Here is a 13,894-nt window from a genome sequence, read left to right on the forward strand (position 1 = left end):
AGACCCTGCACCTCCCTGACACTCTGAGAGGTGATTCAGTCAGTAAAATCAATTGTTTTCCTTGAATTCATTGGGTTTTGGATCAACCCATGGAAAGTTTTAAGACAATGAGAATATCTGCAGTCTGGAAGAGCAGCCCTTCAGTTTCTTCATTGAGATTCCCCCCAAAGTGCAGGAGAACTTTGAATGCTCTGTGATAAAAATGTGAAAAAACAGGCATGCCTAGTGCAGTGTAGTGTTCCTTGTTCACGTGTGCTATTTCAACTCTTTTAAAGAAACTAGAACCGAAACATCCAAACATACCTCTCAAAGTGCAGAGAAGGCAAATGGGATAAGTAAAAAATAAATCTACTTTCAGCCAAAAAAGACTGATTTATGAAGTGAACTTTGTACCATATCTATTTACAAGGCACAAAGTAATCTTACAGACATCTAGGACCTCTGTCCTAGAAAATTCCATTCTCCAAGGAAAACCTCTGTTAGTGCAAAATGCTGGAATCATTCTTCCAGCAAAAAGACAGGGATGATACAAAAAATGGACGGAAGAGATTTCTGATTATCTATGCACACAGAGGCTACACCAATAGTAGTTTATTAAATGTGACAGTTTTCTGGCTCATAAGCCATCTGGAATTGTCAGACCATGGCCACACTATTAAATTCTCTCAGCCTCCAAATCGGGGTGACCACATCAAAACTCCAATTAGGAACAGTTTCTGGCCTGTGCCAACCCCTGAACTGTGCCTGGGAATTGACTGGGAGAATGCTATCGGTCCAGACCAAAACTGTACCAGGATCTCTTTCAACAATAAATCCGTACAGACAAGAAAGTTCAGTGCAGGAGAAAGGTCTCCGAAACTACTTCATTTACTTGTATAGCCGTAGCTCCAGTCTCCGAGGAATGCATTTTCTGCATCTTTCTCTTACACTACAGTTGAAAAGCTGAAACTATGGAGCCATAATAATTTGATGCCATGGAAAAATCAAGCCTACAGAATCCCATGATATTAACTGACACCACACAACACAGATGGTACATATTCTGCTTGACCTGTCCAGCAGCAAAGTCAGAGGATTTGGTCAATCAGGCTGCACTCATGTCCTGGCTGGCCATCTGCCTGTCTGATCAGAACCCAGCTAACTACTGGCCTCACTGGGAATCACATCTCAGGCTTAGCCAGAACATAGACTGTTTCTCCTCCACCAAGGAAAACATACCAGATGGGATACTACGTCCGATAGTGGTGAATGCTACATCTACAAAGGTGTGGATCAATGATACTTCAATGATCAGTGACCCCTTTAATGGCTTCTCCAAAGTCAATGGAATGACACAAACATAAAAGCAGAATCAAGGCTGCTAAAATGCTGGTTTTGCACAAATATAACTGGATGTAACATTTCCTCATGCATGCGGGCTTCCCATAAAAACTCTGAGGATTAAATAGTTACCTTCTTTAAATTTTGCTTTATGGTTGTACTGTCTCTCTCCACAACCTTCATCATTTCTTGGCTTGCCATATACAAGATGTTGGCTGCAGAAAAAGAAACATTCAATAATGTAATTACACAGCAAATGTTTTAAAAAATATAATACGGGCCCAACTCTGCAAAAAGGTAAGGCACCTAGAGCAGTCATCGTCTTGACAATCCCATTGAAAAGAATCCCACTGACAGAAATGGCAGAATTTATCTCAACTAACTGAATCATCAAAAAGGCATATAGACTAAATTAAGTCACTCCCCATTAATTAATTCCATAATTAATGGAAAGGGAAAGACACCTTTGGAACAAAACTCTATCCATCTATCTTACAGACTTCTGAATCAGCCAGATGACTCTCTCTCCGCTGACTAGTGAAGGAACTTTGATGACTACCTTTCACTACATACTTTTAGAAAGGTAGAGGTAAGCATGATAAATCACCCATGAAGCGTTTGCAAGGGTGGGCTTTTAAATACAAAGCATTCATTAAAAGGCATTATTAATCAACAGACTATTAAATTACTGACATTTCAATATGCAAGCCACTCAAATATTCAACATAATAAATAATAACAATAATGGCAAGTAGCAATGTCAAGTACCATTGAAAACTGCAGTCCTGCATAATATTGATGGTACTTACCCAGATAGGACTGGACACCAAATGTCTAAGCCTTACCTTTCTGGAATGTAAAGTATTAAAAATGGCTCAGTGCAATTTATTGTGACTTGGTCTGCAAGATACTGTCTTGGAGACATAAATGATTGAGTCTAATGTTTGGACACCTAATTAAAAGTAGTCTAATTTTATGAGGTGTTGAGTTCTGGAAGGTCCCATGTATGTTAGACAGCAGTGGGAACTAAGCACTTCTGAAAAGTGGGTCAGTTTGCCTGGATGCCTTAATACTTATAAATTTAAACATTTTGACACAGAAGGATCACACTGTGTCCACCTAGCCTTGTTTCTGTTACAACAGAACCTACAGAAGCTCGGCAAGAAATTTCAGCACACAGTCCAAAACCTGGCTTAGAACAATCACATACCTGTTAGATTGAGTTTTGCTGCTAGAATAAACCTCATCTATTCAACTGCAGAATCAAGAGTTGCTACATGACCATCAATGTTGCATTATGTCTGCAGATAGTGAGAGGTCCTCCAAAGGGTATTCAGACTTACCCAGTTTTAACAGGGACTATCCATTTCTGACATCAGTGCTGTACTGAAGAAATGTGCAGATATCACTATCCAAAGAATTAGTACTTCTTTTACCCTTTTTTTCTGCTCTGTCAGCTTACTGTGCTAATAAGATGGCCAAGCCTCTCCTGTTCTCACAATCGGAAGCCTCTGTGCTTGTTGGATCACAGAGACATTCATAACCTATATGTGGGAATGAAGGGCAATATTCTTCTCCTTTCTCACCAGTTTGCAAAACCAATGGAAGACCCTGAATGGTTAAATTACCTTAAAGCATTTCAATTTCCAGGCCCTAGAATGACTGAAAGTATTCTGGAATACTAAATCCTCTCTTGAAAAACAGGAGAAAATGGAAAGACTCTGACAATTTTTTAAATTTGAACCAATGAAGTTTTGTGCACAAATAGTTAATGACAGTGTTGGATCTGATACTGCTCTGAGACAGAAGCAATACATTCTGACAATGTGTGATAGGGGAGGAAATGGCAATCACATAGGTCTTTGGTGGTGACCAAAACATGGAGTTGGCAGAATTCCAGCAGTGCTCTAAGGAAACAGAATGCCACCAGAGAGATGAGTGATGGCTCCAGAGATCAAATGTTGAAAGACAAAGCCAGCGCTCTCAAGCGAAAAAAAAACCCAAAACCTAGAAAGTAGTATCTACTTCTGAGCCAGCAAAAGAAGATGCAATTCAGTTATATGCACGCAGAGCTCTGTCTTTTTCAATTAAATGTTGAACACAACTAGTGCAAGATCTTCCTTTCCTAGACAAGACAAAAGGGTTGCAGACGTGACATCATATAGACAATCCAGCAAATTTGCTGGTCCCATCCTATTCTATTGGGCAAAGGGGCCTTCGTGCACTTTTGTGTCTAGCAATCTGGTAATCTAATCCTGTGGTGCAGCTGGACAAAGTCTGTCCATCTACAGCATTAAGTTCATGCCCTGACATTGGTCTTCTTTTTCTCAATTCAGCTCCAAACACTGATGCATTATATACCTTTGTTTTTAGAAGGACATGCATCTTAGAATGCACCTTCAAAAATCATCTAGGAAAACCTTAAATGAGAGGTATGAAAGACAATGAGGAATTCCATAGGTATTTCATTAATTTCAGATTGATTCCTGTTTCTAATGTGACAAATATGACTAATGCTCAAAACTCCTACCTATAAATGAAGCTAGCTGTCTGTCAGAAGCACTGCTCTGTGTCAGAAGGAAAGGCAGAACAGGGAGAGCAGCCCTTGCTACCCTAGGTGCTGGTCTTTCAGATGATGGATGTGGCTTACTATGGATTTACAAGATTTCACAAAGCACTAAGTGCAAGAGCCTGGATTTGGCAGGGTATCTGTGGCAATAGCACTTGTACCCAACCCATTATATGAGGGTTTTAGCATGCCAGGCCTTTTACTTTCCAGTCCAGAATAAGGTTCTTGTTAGTAGGACACGGTGGATAGCCTACCTGCAGTCAGAACTTTTGCCATTACCTTGCAGCATCAGCAGTGGATGGTAGGCAGGGATGAAAATATTGGTGGCCATCAGTGCAGAACCTGACATATACCAGTTCATTCAACTTTACTGGGGTTCTGCAGGCAGCTCTCCACCTTCAGTTCAGTCATACAGCAAAAGTGGGAACAGTAAATACTCCCCTGCTCCTCTTCTCCCATCTTACTGGTTTCTTTGTCCTACCTCTTGTTCTTAGTGGGTTCTGCTCACATTTCTGAGTTGCTCGTGTGGTTTTTTTGCAGTAAAAAATAAGAAATGAAGTGGAATTCACACACTTAGTAAACTTAGATTAGACATAAAGATCCTAAAAGTAAAACTGTAAGACAGCAAAGGCAATAAGGACAGTACTTTAAAAGGAACTGTCTCTGAAGGCTTGTGTACTGTGCAAGAAAGGGAACCAGGAAGGCAGGATTAAGCTAAACCGGATGAATGGCAAGGTTCAAGAGTCTATTTCAACCAAACAGAAATCCTTCAAATTTTGGAAACATGATCCTAGGGAAGCCAATAAACAGGAACTTAAACTTCAGCAGGCGTTAAGTAAGAGGAAATTGCAAAGAGCAAAAGTAGGTTTCCAAGAACAAACATTAAAAGATTTAAAAATAAACAATAAAATATTCCTTAGGTATATCAGAAAGAAGAGGCCTACAGCAGAATTTGTACAGGCTAAGGGAGTAGCTAAAGAAGACAATTACACTGTTTGGAAGCTAAATGATTTTCCTTTTGTTGCATGCACCTTTCTTGTTCAAAACATTCAGGAGGTTTCTGCTCTCTATAATCTCTTTCTGGCAATAACAATGATTTCTCTTTGGGTAATGAGGTATCAAGAAGTAGCAACAGTGGAGAATACAGAATATATCAGGGCTAGAAGGTACACGCAACAGTTTTGAAGAACCTTAAATACAGAATTGCTGAGCTGCTAAAAATCCTGCTACGTAAGAATCACCCTGTCCAGTGGTTTGGGGAGTTAAAAATAGTGTCTAATCGCTACTGATTTTACGAAGAAAAATAGCATTTTACTGATCTATAATTTCTTGAACATTTCAATAAACACAACCAGATGACAAAAATTATTTGTCTTCTAAAAGCTCTCTGTCACATTTCACACAATAAACTTTGGTTGAAACCAAACAGCTGTAAAATGCAAGGTTAAGAAACAGTCTGGAAGCAAAGAAAAGAGATTAGGATTAGATTAGATTAGCTGGTTTTCATCACAGCAAGGAATAAGGTCTGGATTCATCACAAATACAAAAAAAGTAGTGATTATTACTAAAATCTGTAAGTAATCATTGAACACACCTGGTGATTTGATAATTTCTGGGGTGGGTTAAATCACCTCTCAAGATGACTCTCTTTTCAGTGATAAGGCCTTTAGACCTTAACTTGAATTAAGTGCCTAAACTGAGGTGGGATGAATCCTGGCCTAAGATTCTAGTCCAGCTTCATATTAAAATCATGGGTAACTTATTTCTTAATGATCTGGTCAATGGATAAGTAGTTTATTGATAGCATTTGTACAGGACACAACGCTAGTCAGTTTGTGAGGACCAGGCAGTGAGAAACGTGAGAGAGACCTAAAGAGGAGAGAGAAAAAAATCAACGTGCTAGCAAATGAAATTCAAATTGAAGAAATGGTAAGCAACATACATGCAGAAAAAACACCAAAATACTCTTTTCCTTTACAAGCCTCTAAATTAATGCAAGGAATGGAATCAGAAGCCCAAAGACCCCTAAGATGACTGTTGTTCACTGTGCACATTTACTCAACATTCCAATAAAATCATATATTATGTTTCATAAGTAATAGGAGGATGATGATACAGAATTCTGCAATGCCATTATATAAATCACATAACATGACCACACCTGAAGAACTGTGTATGCTGACAGTCACAACCGCTGTGGGATACCGCAAAACTGAGAATGGTGGTGAAAACAGTCAAAGAAGTACAATTAAAGATGTGTTGTTGCCATCATGTTCATGATACTTCATGAGACACTATTTTTCTCTCTCTTACAGCATAATACATTAAAATACAAAACAATAAAAGGAAGTACTTTTTTAATGTCCTGTGCAATTAACTGTGAACCTTACTGCCACAGGAAACTGATAAGCATATGTATTTGCCGCATTCACATCTAAGCATGTTGCCCTGATCTCCTCTAATTGTAAATACAGTTAATGCAATTGATCTTAGGGCAAATATCTACAACGGCCAGCTAACTTATACTTCCAACAATTTCTCCTTTCAGGTACGGTTCTCTAGGTCAGCTATCATTCTTGCTTAGTTTCCTCTGGAAACGTCTAGTGGCTCATCTCTCTCTTGAATTTTACTGACACGGTATTTCAGCTTATGCTGGAGAGTGTCTCTCTCTCCTCAACAGTAAAGCTGTAGCTCTTTCAGCCCGTGTACCTCTTCACATGTACCAAAATCACGTCTGTCACTCTACAACACGACAAGTTAACCCACATCAGCTTGTGACCCACGATATTCCCAGGATTTTTTCCTGCAGAACTATTGCTTAACCAGTGATTTACCATCCTCGTATTTAATTTACATACAGAACAACTTGGCTCTTTAAGGAATGACAGCATTCTCCTCTCCCTGTTTGACCCCTTCTCTTAGCTTGTGAAGGTCATTTTGAGCCTGTCCTTCTCCAGCATATCTGCAGCATATTCTAGTGTGGTACTATCTGTAAACTGAGTAAACACACACTGTATTCTGTCAGCCACATCCCTAACACAACTACTGAATAGTAAAGGAGTGAAGGTAAGACTGTTACAAAACCCTACTAGCTACATCTTTCCAGTTTCAAAAATCCTCCTGAATCCCATTTTCCAAACAGTCATACATCTGTCTAGTAGTTGTTTCAGGTATGTCATATTTCCCAAACTTTGTTATAAGAACATAACGGCAGACACTGTAAAAATCTTTATTAAGGTCAAAATATCCTAAATCTACTGCTTCCCTCTAATCCACATTACACTGTAAGATGTTTAATGTCTGCGGAAAGCTATATTGAAAGAGATACCATTATACAGCAGGAACAGTAACCTTCTCTCCTGCTGCTGTGGAATGTCAAACTGGGCTTCTTCAGAAAAGCTATTTTTCTCAAAAGCTAAGTCACAAGTTCAGGGAGAAATCTCTCTGCTATTTCCTAATGCTATAGTCCGCTAACCTTGGCATTTTTTGAATATTTAGTTCTTCCTTTTCAAAAAAACTTGTTCGGTTTCCTTATTTCATGAATACTGAGCTGCTTTTTCAAAGGAAATAACTCCAAAGAATTCATTTGCTTTTTGTGTGTAATCAGAAAGCCATCTCCAAAGGCTCCCGGGGTCTGTTACTATGAGCATTTCAGCAGCTCTGAAAATCAGGCTGTGAACTGGGCACAACCAGAAGGTGAGACATACAAAATGAATGGCCTCTGAAATCTTTCACTAGGCTATGCAGAGGAAGGTCATATTGTGAGATCACTTTGTCAGTGCTTGCTACCTGGTGTTACAGTCTCTGGAAAGACTTCCAACCTGTGCTAATGCTTGCTTTAGCTAAAAATCTCTAAAGATTCCCACAGTCATTACCAAGAATTCTGGGGAAAATGTTTATTGGTTTTGATTGTCATGATCTCAAGTACAATATAAAATACAACCTAGAGCCCATGTGCTGAACTTCCTCAGTGACGAAGCTGTCTCACCAAAATCTGCAGAATGAGTCACTGCACAAATTGAAGCCCATCTAGGAGTCTGCAGGACCCTAGCTCAAAATGCAAGCATGGAGAATTCCCATAACGGGCTGTGTGGAAGTTGTATCGGAGTTGTGACCTTGGTGTCCATGCTGAAGTTACGGTGAACATGCAGCTTCAATCTGTTTGGCACTCACCACTATATCGCACTAGTCGTTGAAGAGAGAAATATCTGGGGTTTAGTAAAGACAAAATAAGATTGAAATTAGTATTCTGAAAAATCATTACATGTGAAAGATAAGACTGAATGTGGGATGAAAGGTCAGGAGGCCTAGAATTTTTCTGAACTGTCACTGAAGTCGTCTGAGACCCTGTGCAAATTGTAAAATCTGTATGTCTCAGTTTCCTCATTTTAAAAATATGCTTCAGGCTGCTATGACAATGAAGTGCTTTTGTAGACTGTCTTAAAAATACTTGACGTGAGAAGCATTGTGTAAACATAATGACTATTAATTAGTTCTTGAAAAATATATTTCTTTAACAATAATGAAAATTACAGAGCCAAATTGATCATGTCCCTTTAGAGTTGGCCACTACTACCTTGAATGTTGCATTTTGCAGTGAGAAAACATTCAGCGTCTGAAGAACCCCACCACAGCACAGCTATGATGAGATGTGTAAACGAGATGAACACCAAATACATTGGTTCCTTTGGTAACTTGGATATTCAGACCCTGAAATGAGAAAGGAGTTCTCATGGACATGAATGTGAGCATTTCAGCACTCTGCTCAGAGACCCAAACAATGACCTGAAAGCACTTTACTTGGCATGGATGGTTTGCAGTATCAAGGCTGGAGCTGAATCCTAAATCCTGGCTTGCAGAGATTTGACTCAAGAAGCCATCTCCATCCACTGAGGATACATAAACTGCAGTCCTCTCCTGAAAAGACTTTGGAAGAAAGGAACAAAGTTTATTCTTTTCTCATCCTTTGACTGCATGGCAAAAGCCCAGTACCTCTGCGCTCTCAGTTCCCATCTAGGAAACAGGCTCCTAAAGATTTGGTCTTGAATCAGCCTAGGATTTCTAGGAAAGGAACATATAGAAGCTCTTTAGCTTTTCCTGCCAACTTATTTTTGCTTATTCAATTTGTTTCTCTGGTTTAACAGTCTAAAGCCAATTTCAGTGGTTTTTTTCTTAATTTTCATGGTCTAGTCCAATTCCTTCAGGTCTGTACCTATGCATATGCTGGACTGATACATTATGAGTTGGCCTGGGTCAGTGGGATAATCCAAAGCACAGAAAGTGAAGCATATAACATGAATCTCTGCCTCTGTAAATATTCCTTCATGTGGGTTTTTCACATAGCAACTAGGAAAGGAAAAGCACTTCTCAATAAAAAAAGAAAATGTGGTTGCAAAGCTACAGAAACTGGCCAAGGTACCTGGAGACAGCTGTAGAACCCCAAAGCATTTTTATTACATTCTATTCCATCTCAAGTTGCTCATATGCCTTGTAATTCATAACCAGGTCACGAAAGTTTAATAATGAAAAAATCTATTGTTAATTATGTAATTATCATAAACAATAAGGCCTTAGAGCTTAGAAGTGAAAGCAAAGTTTTAACAGACAAATACCGTGTTTATCATGCTTTTAACACATAAATACCTTCTTAAAAATCCTAACTTTTTATATGCAGATCTTTTATATACACAGATTACCCTGAAAATAGAAGCCCTTCATTTATTCCCGGGTCAGGCTTATGAAATTAACTGCCAACTTAGTTTCTCCCCATGATCCTGCCAATGACCTTTCTCCTGCCCTGGTAGGATCATTCCCTCTCCATGGATTAAAGGTGATTAAGGATCAGTGTCAGTTTAGTCTCATACATTTGCTAAGCAGAGACGGCAAACTGTGCCAAAATGTGTTTGATTTATTTGTGGTGGTTTTGTGATAGAGGAACCCGTATTGGGCTCAAATCAAGGATCCAGAAAAGAAAAGAGTGCTTTATATCATTGGTAGCTCTTTAACCCAAAGTGTCACAGCAAGGACTTAATATCCTTCAGCTAAATTATTAGTTTTCACAAACAATAATGACTGAAATCAATCAAGCTTTTCAGTGCTTAGGGTTATTTAACCACCAATTCAATTAGCCAGTTGTTAGATGAATACCTGTATCTATTGAGCTGAACTTCAAACACATCGATATATCCACAATGCAGTCAAGAAAATAACATATGAAATAGAAGATTTCCCGATTTTGAAGAAACACATGTCTAGCAGCGTTATTATTACTTTCTAAAGATTTTAGAGTTATATCCTAAACCAATACGTTGTCAGTTGACTCTATGGATATCAACAGATATAAGTCGGAACTTGGAAAGCTGTGCTAATTTCAGGGAAGAAACATGACTCTAACTCGGGACAGATAAACTTTCTCTTTATACTTGATTCTTGAAGCAATACAGAGATTTCCTGTACTTGGACTGAAATATGTATTTTTCCTCAAGTCTTTAAACTACTTGCTTGATTATTGAATATCCAAGGATCATTTACTTGCTTATTTGCAAGAAAAAGATTAGATTAGGTCTAGATTAAGCGTAAACTCAGACTAGAAACTGAGGGGTCACATTATGTTGTCTGTGGAAATTCAAGATTAATTTGAACTATGTCTGTATGGAAAGAAATCTTAAAAAAAAAAAGACTTACACATGGTGCACATATCTGTAAAATATAAAAGAGGGTTAAGTATTTCCGACTTAACCCTGATAAACTTCGAGAGATATACATGCCCTTGATTAATTTAAAAATCAACTCTGTGTTGTGGTGCCATGACTAGATCTCGTTCTGTGTGGTTTTGCTCTGTAGTTGGTATCTTAATTACGTAAAAACAATATTGTATTCTTTGCTGGGCTAAGGAGATGAATTTACTGTGACAGAAAGAATAGACAGAAAGAGATGCCATACTAATGAAACAACAGAGACAATAACAAAGGAAAAAAACCTTTTCAACTTCATTAGCTAATGAATTTCAGGAAATAACCAGAATAGTTCCTTTTCCAACAAAAATGAGTGGTTGTGAAGATATCCCCAATCTGGACACTTTAATGGATGCACACACACATTCTTTAATAGCTTGTTCATCAGACTAAAATAAACATAAGACTACAAAGGGTTACCCGAGCTCACTTCATTTCCCTACTGCTGTTGGCTTCAGATTATGTTGACTCTATCAACAAGATTGTGGCTGTAGGTGTAAATTTATTAAGTCCCACACATCAAAATATTGCCCTATTTTGTAAGTTAGTAGGAGCTATGCTCTGGAATGGGTACAGGGAGAAACATGATGCCAAATTTTTACTTAAAGGTCCAAACAGCACGATTTCAACAGCATTAACTTTGGAAGAACATACTATATGATTTTCCAGAGTGGACAAATTCAGAAGAAAAGGAGAGCACAGCCCTACCTTCATCATGCTTCCCAAATGCAAATCTGGTGCCACTACTCTTACCATACTTTGACCAACCGACCCCCTGAGCAGATGAATACAGAGAGTGGAGAGACTCCTTATGCTGTCTTACTAAGCCACCATATACTAAGGCATTGTCTTTTTTCCACCAAGAAATGAACCAACTTTAGCTAGAACTGGAGGAGTTTGTAAGAGACCAGTGATCCTCTCCTGACTGTGGTGCAGGCTGTGGGTATTCTCTGTACTACTATAGGGTATTCTGAGACCCTGCAGCATGGCAAGTTTTTATCATCCCTCCTGACCTCCCTCACCCGTCTGCTACTTCTGGCTCCCTTGATTCTGTTCCCCACCTACAGAGAACCTATGTTTTAGATACTTTTTTTTTCTTCGTATGTATTCTATTAGCTTCATTTTTCCAGGCTGAATGTCATTTAGTTAATTCATGTATTCTTCAGTCAAATAACACTTTCCAGCTGGTCCCTCGTGTTTGAGGCATTTAATAAAAGACAGCTCATTATGATTAAAACCCACAAATCTGAAGTGCAACCAGGCCCAGAAGAGAACCCTTTAGTTCTTCAAAAATCTTTTGCAACTCATTTGTAAATACAAAGGAATATTAACAGGTAGAAATATCTGAACCTGTAAAAGGAAATCCATTTTACAGTACATATGATACAGCACATAGGATACAGCCCGCTACAATAAGAACCTCTCAGGGCCAAGAAATTAGCAAGTCACAACAAAGACACTGGAAGACAACAAATATTTAGAACTCTCTTAACGAACTACAACCAAAATTTAGAGCTATATACTACTACAAAAGCCTCAGGTCTTTAAGCCTCTACCTCTAAGAACGATGTCTTTATTAATTGGAGGACTGCAGAGTTTTTGCTCCTTTCCTGGAAGCATTTTGTTCTGACTATTGTTGGAAATGAGAGACTGGACAGGATGGACTTTGGATCTCATTCCCAGATATTAGTTCCTATGTAACTCAATAGCATATTTCAGTTAGTACAATACTGCTTACATTCATCCAATTTTGAACTAAGTTTTGAGCAATATTTGTCACCATCTCTAAGAAAATATCCTGCTAGGTTAGTGCTGTACTATCAGGGTCACAAGTACTGATACATCAATTCTACTAGATTCAGGTAAAAAATTGAAGAGCAGCTACAACTTTTTTAGTTAGTCCACCTTTCTTACACAAAAGTCTGAGCAAAGCTCTTTATTAGTTTGCCTTCCCTGACGTTAGAGACTTACAGGTTGACTCTTAAACCCAGGGCATAGTATAGTTCTTCCTGACATGGCTTGACGGTTTGGAAAATGGGGGTTTACTGTCTGCCTTTAGCTATATCATCATTAAGTACTCATTTGTTACAGAACAATCTGCTCTGTTGTTCCATAAACAGCACTCTGTAAAGAACATATTTCCACACTGGCTTGCTTTTGACAGCTTCCTCTTTTCACCTTTGTAAAATGCCTTTCCTAGTCTATCTTACCCCCCTTCAAATATTAAGTGCACCATCTTTTGCTTTGACTTATCCATTTCTCAGCTTCTGCTTTGACAATTGTGAAGTCAAATTTCCACAGACTGTTTTCTCACAACTGCTTTCCAACAATCAAACTGTTGCTGCTTTTGCAGGTATAAATATGTGCTGTATCTGCACCGTTGTATTAAATGGAGCCAGGAACTATTTTGTGGCCCTGAAGCCAACTGGAATAGAATGGGTTGTTTTCACAGAATTAATTTTTGCCTCTACCCAAACTGCTGATTGGGAAGAGTGCATGGCAGTGCTAACTCCTGAACCGTGCCTGAATACTAGGAGAATGCTAGTTGGAGAAGGCTAAAAACATATCAGAAAATTCATTAATAATTAAACAGTATGGATGATCATTCTCCAGTGCTACCACAAGTCCTATACTCATTTAGCTGATTTCTAGAGGTAACTCACCTATCTTTGGCAGGTCCTACTATAATATTTCTGTATCCTGCATTCAACCTGCAGAATGCAGATTCATTCAGACATTCGATCAGACATTTTCTGAAGTTTCAGATCGGCTTTTAACTAATGCCTGACATTTTTTGCCTATATTTTGGTTTCCTCAAACATTCTGCGTTGCATCTGTCCATCTGTTTTGCTTGGTTCTTACTATGGTAAATTGTCCCTCATTAGAGTTCTGAAATTCTGTGCATTTCCTACTGCTACTCTTGTATGTTTAATTAGTGTGTATGAAATTGTGGGGCTGGAAGGGATCTCCAATGCTCTTTTTGTCTTAAGGAGAATCAATGATATTGTGTCATTTTCAGCAGATACTTATCCATCGTATCCTTAGGAAGCACAGATGATGAAAGTTTCATTATCTCCCCAGGAAATCCAGTCTAGAATTCCATTCTTATCATTAACTAAAATCTAATCTGAATCACCTTTGTTGCAATGTACTCCATTACACATTACCTCGTCTACTATGAACACGTGGATTAAATTATTCTCCTTTACTTGAAAACTCTTACCATGCCCTTCAGAAGCCCCTTGTTTAGTCTAAACAACTCTATTTTTTT

The 13,894-nt window shown here is 38.5% G+C and overlaps 1 protein-coding gene across 2 annotated transcripts in view; it reads right to left on the minus strand.

Annotated features, from left to right (window-relative positions):
• LOC103913184 (chromosome unknown open reading frame, human C2orf43) overlaps positions 1-13,894 on the minus strand; it is a 114,734-nt gene that overhangs the window by 15,775 nt on the left and 85,065 nt on the right. For both annotated transcript variants that reach the window (XM_009319649.1, XM_009319648.1), the window contains one exon: positions 1,453-1,535. In XM_009319649.1, the coding sequence (XP_009317924.1) occupies positions 1,453-1,535 (83 nt within the window). The remainder of the gene's footprint in view (positions 1-1,452; positions 1,536-13,894) is intronic.

Source organism: Pygoscelis adeliae, unplaced genomic scaffold, assembly GCF_000699105.1.
Source record: "Pygoscelis adeliae isolate BGI_AS28 unplaced genomic scaffold, ASM69910v1 Scaffold121, whole genome shotgun sequence".
Taxonomy (NCBI): domain Eukaryota; kingdom Metazoa; phylum Chordata; class Aves; order Sphenisciformes; family Spheniscidae; genus Pygoscelis; species Pygoscelis adeliae.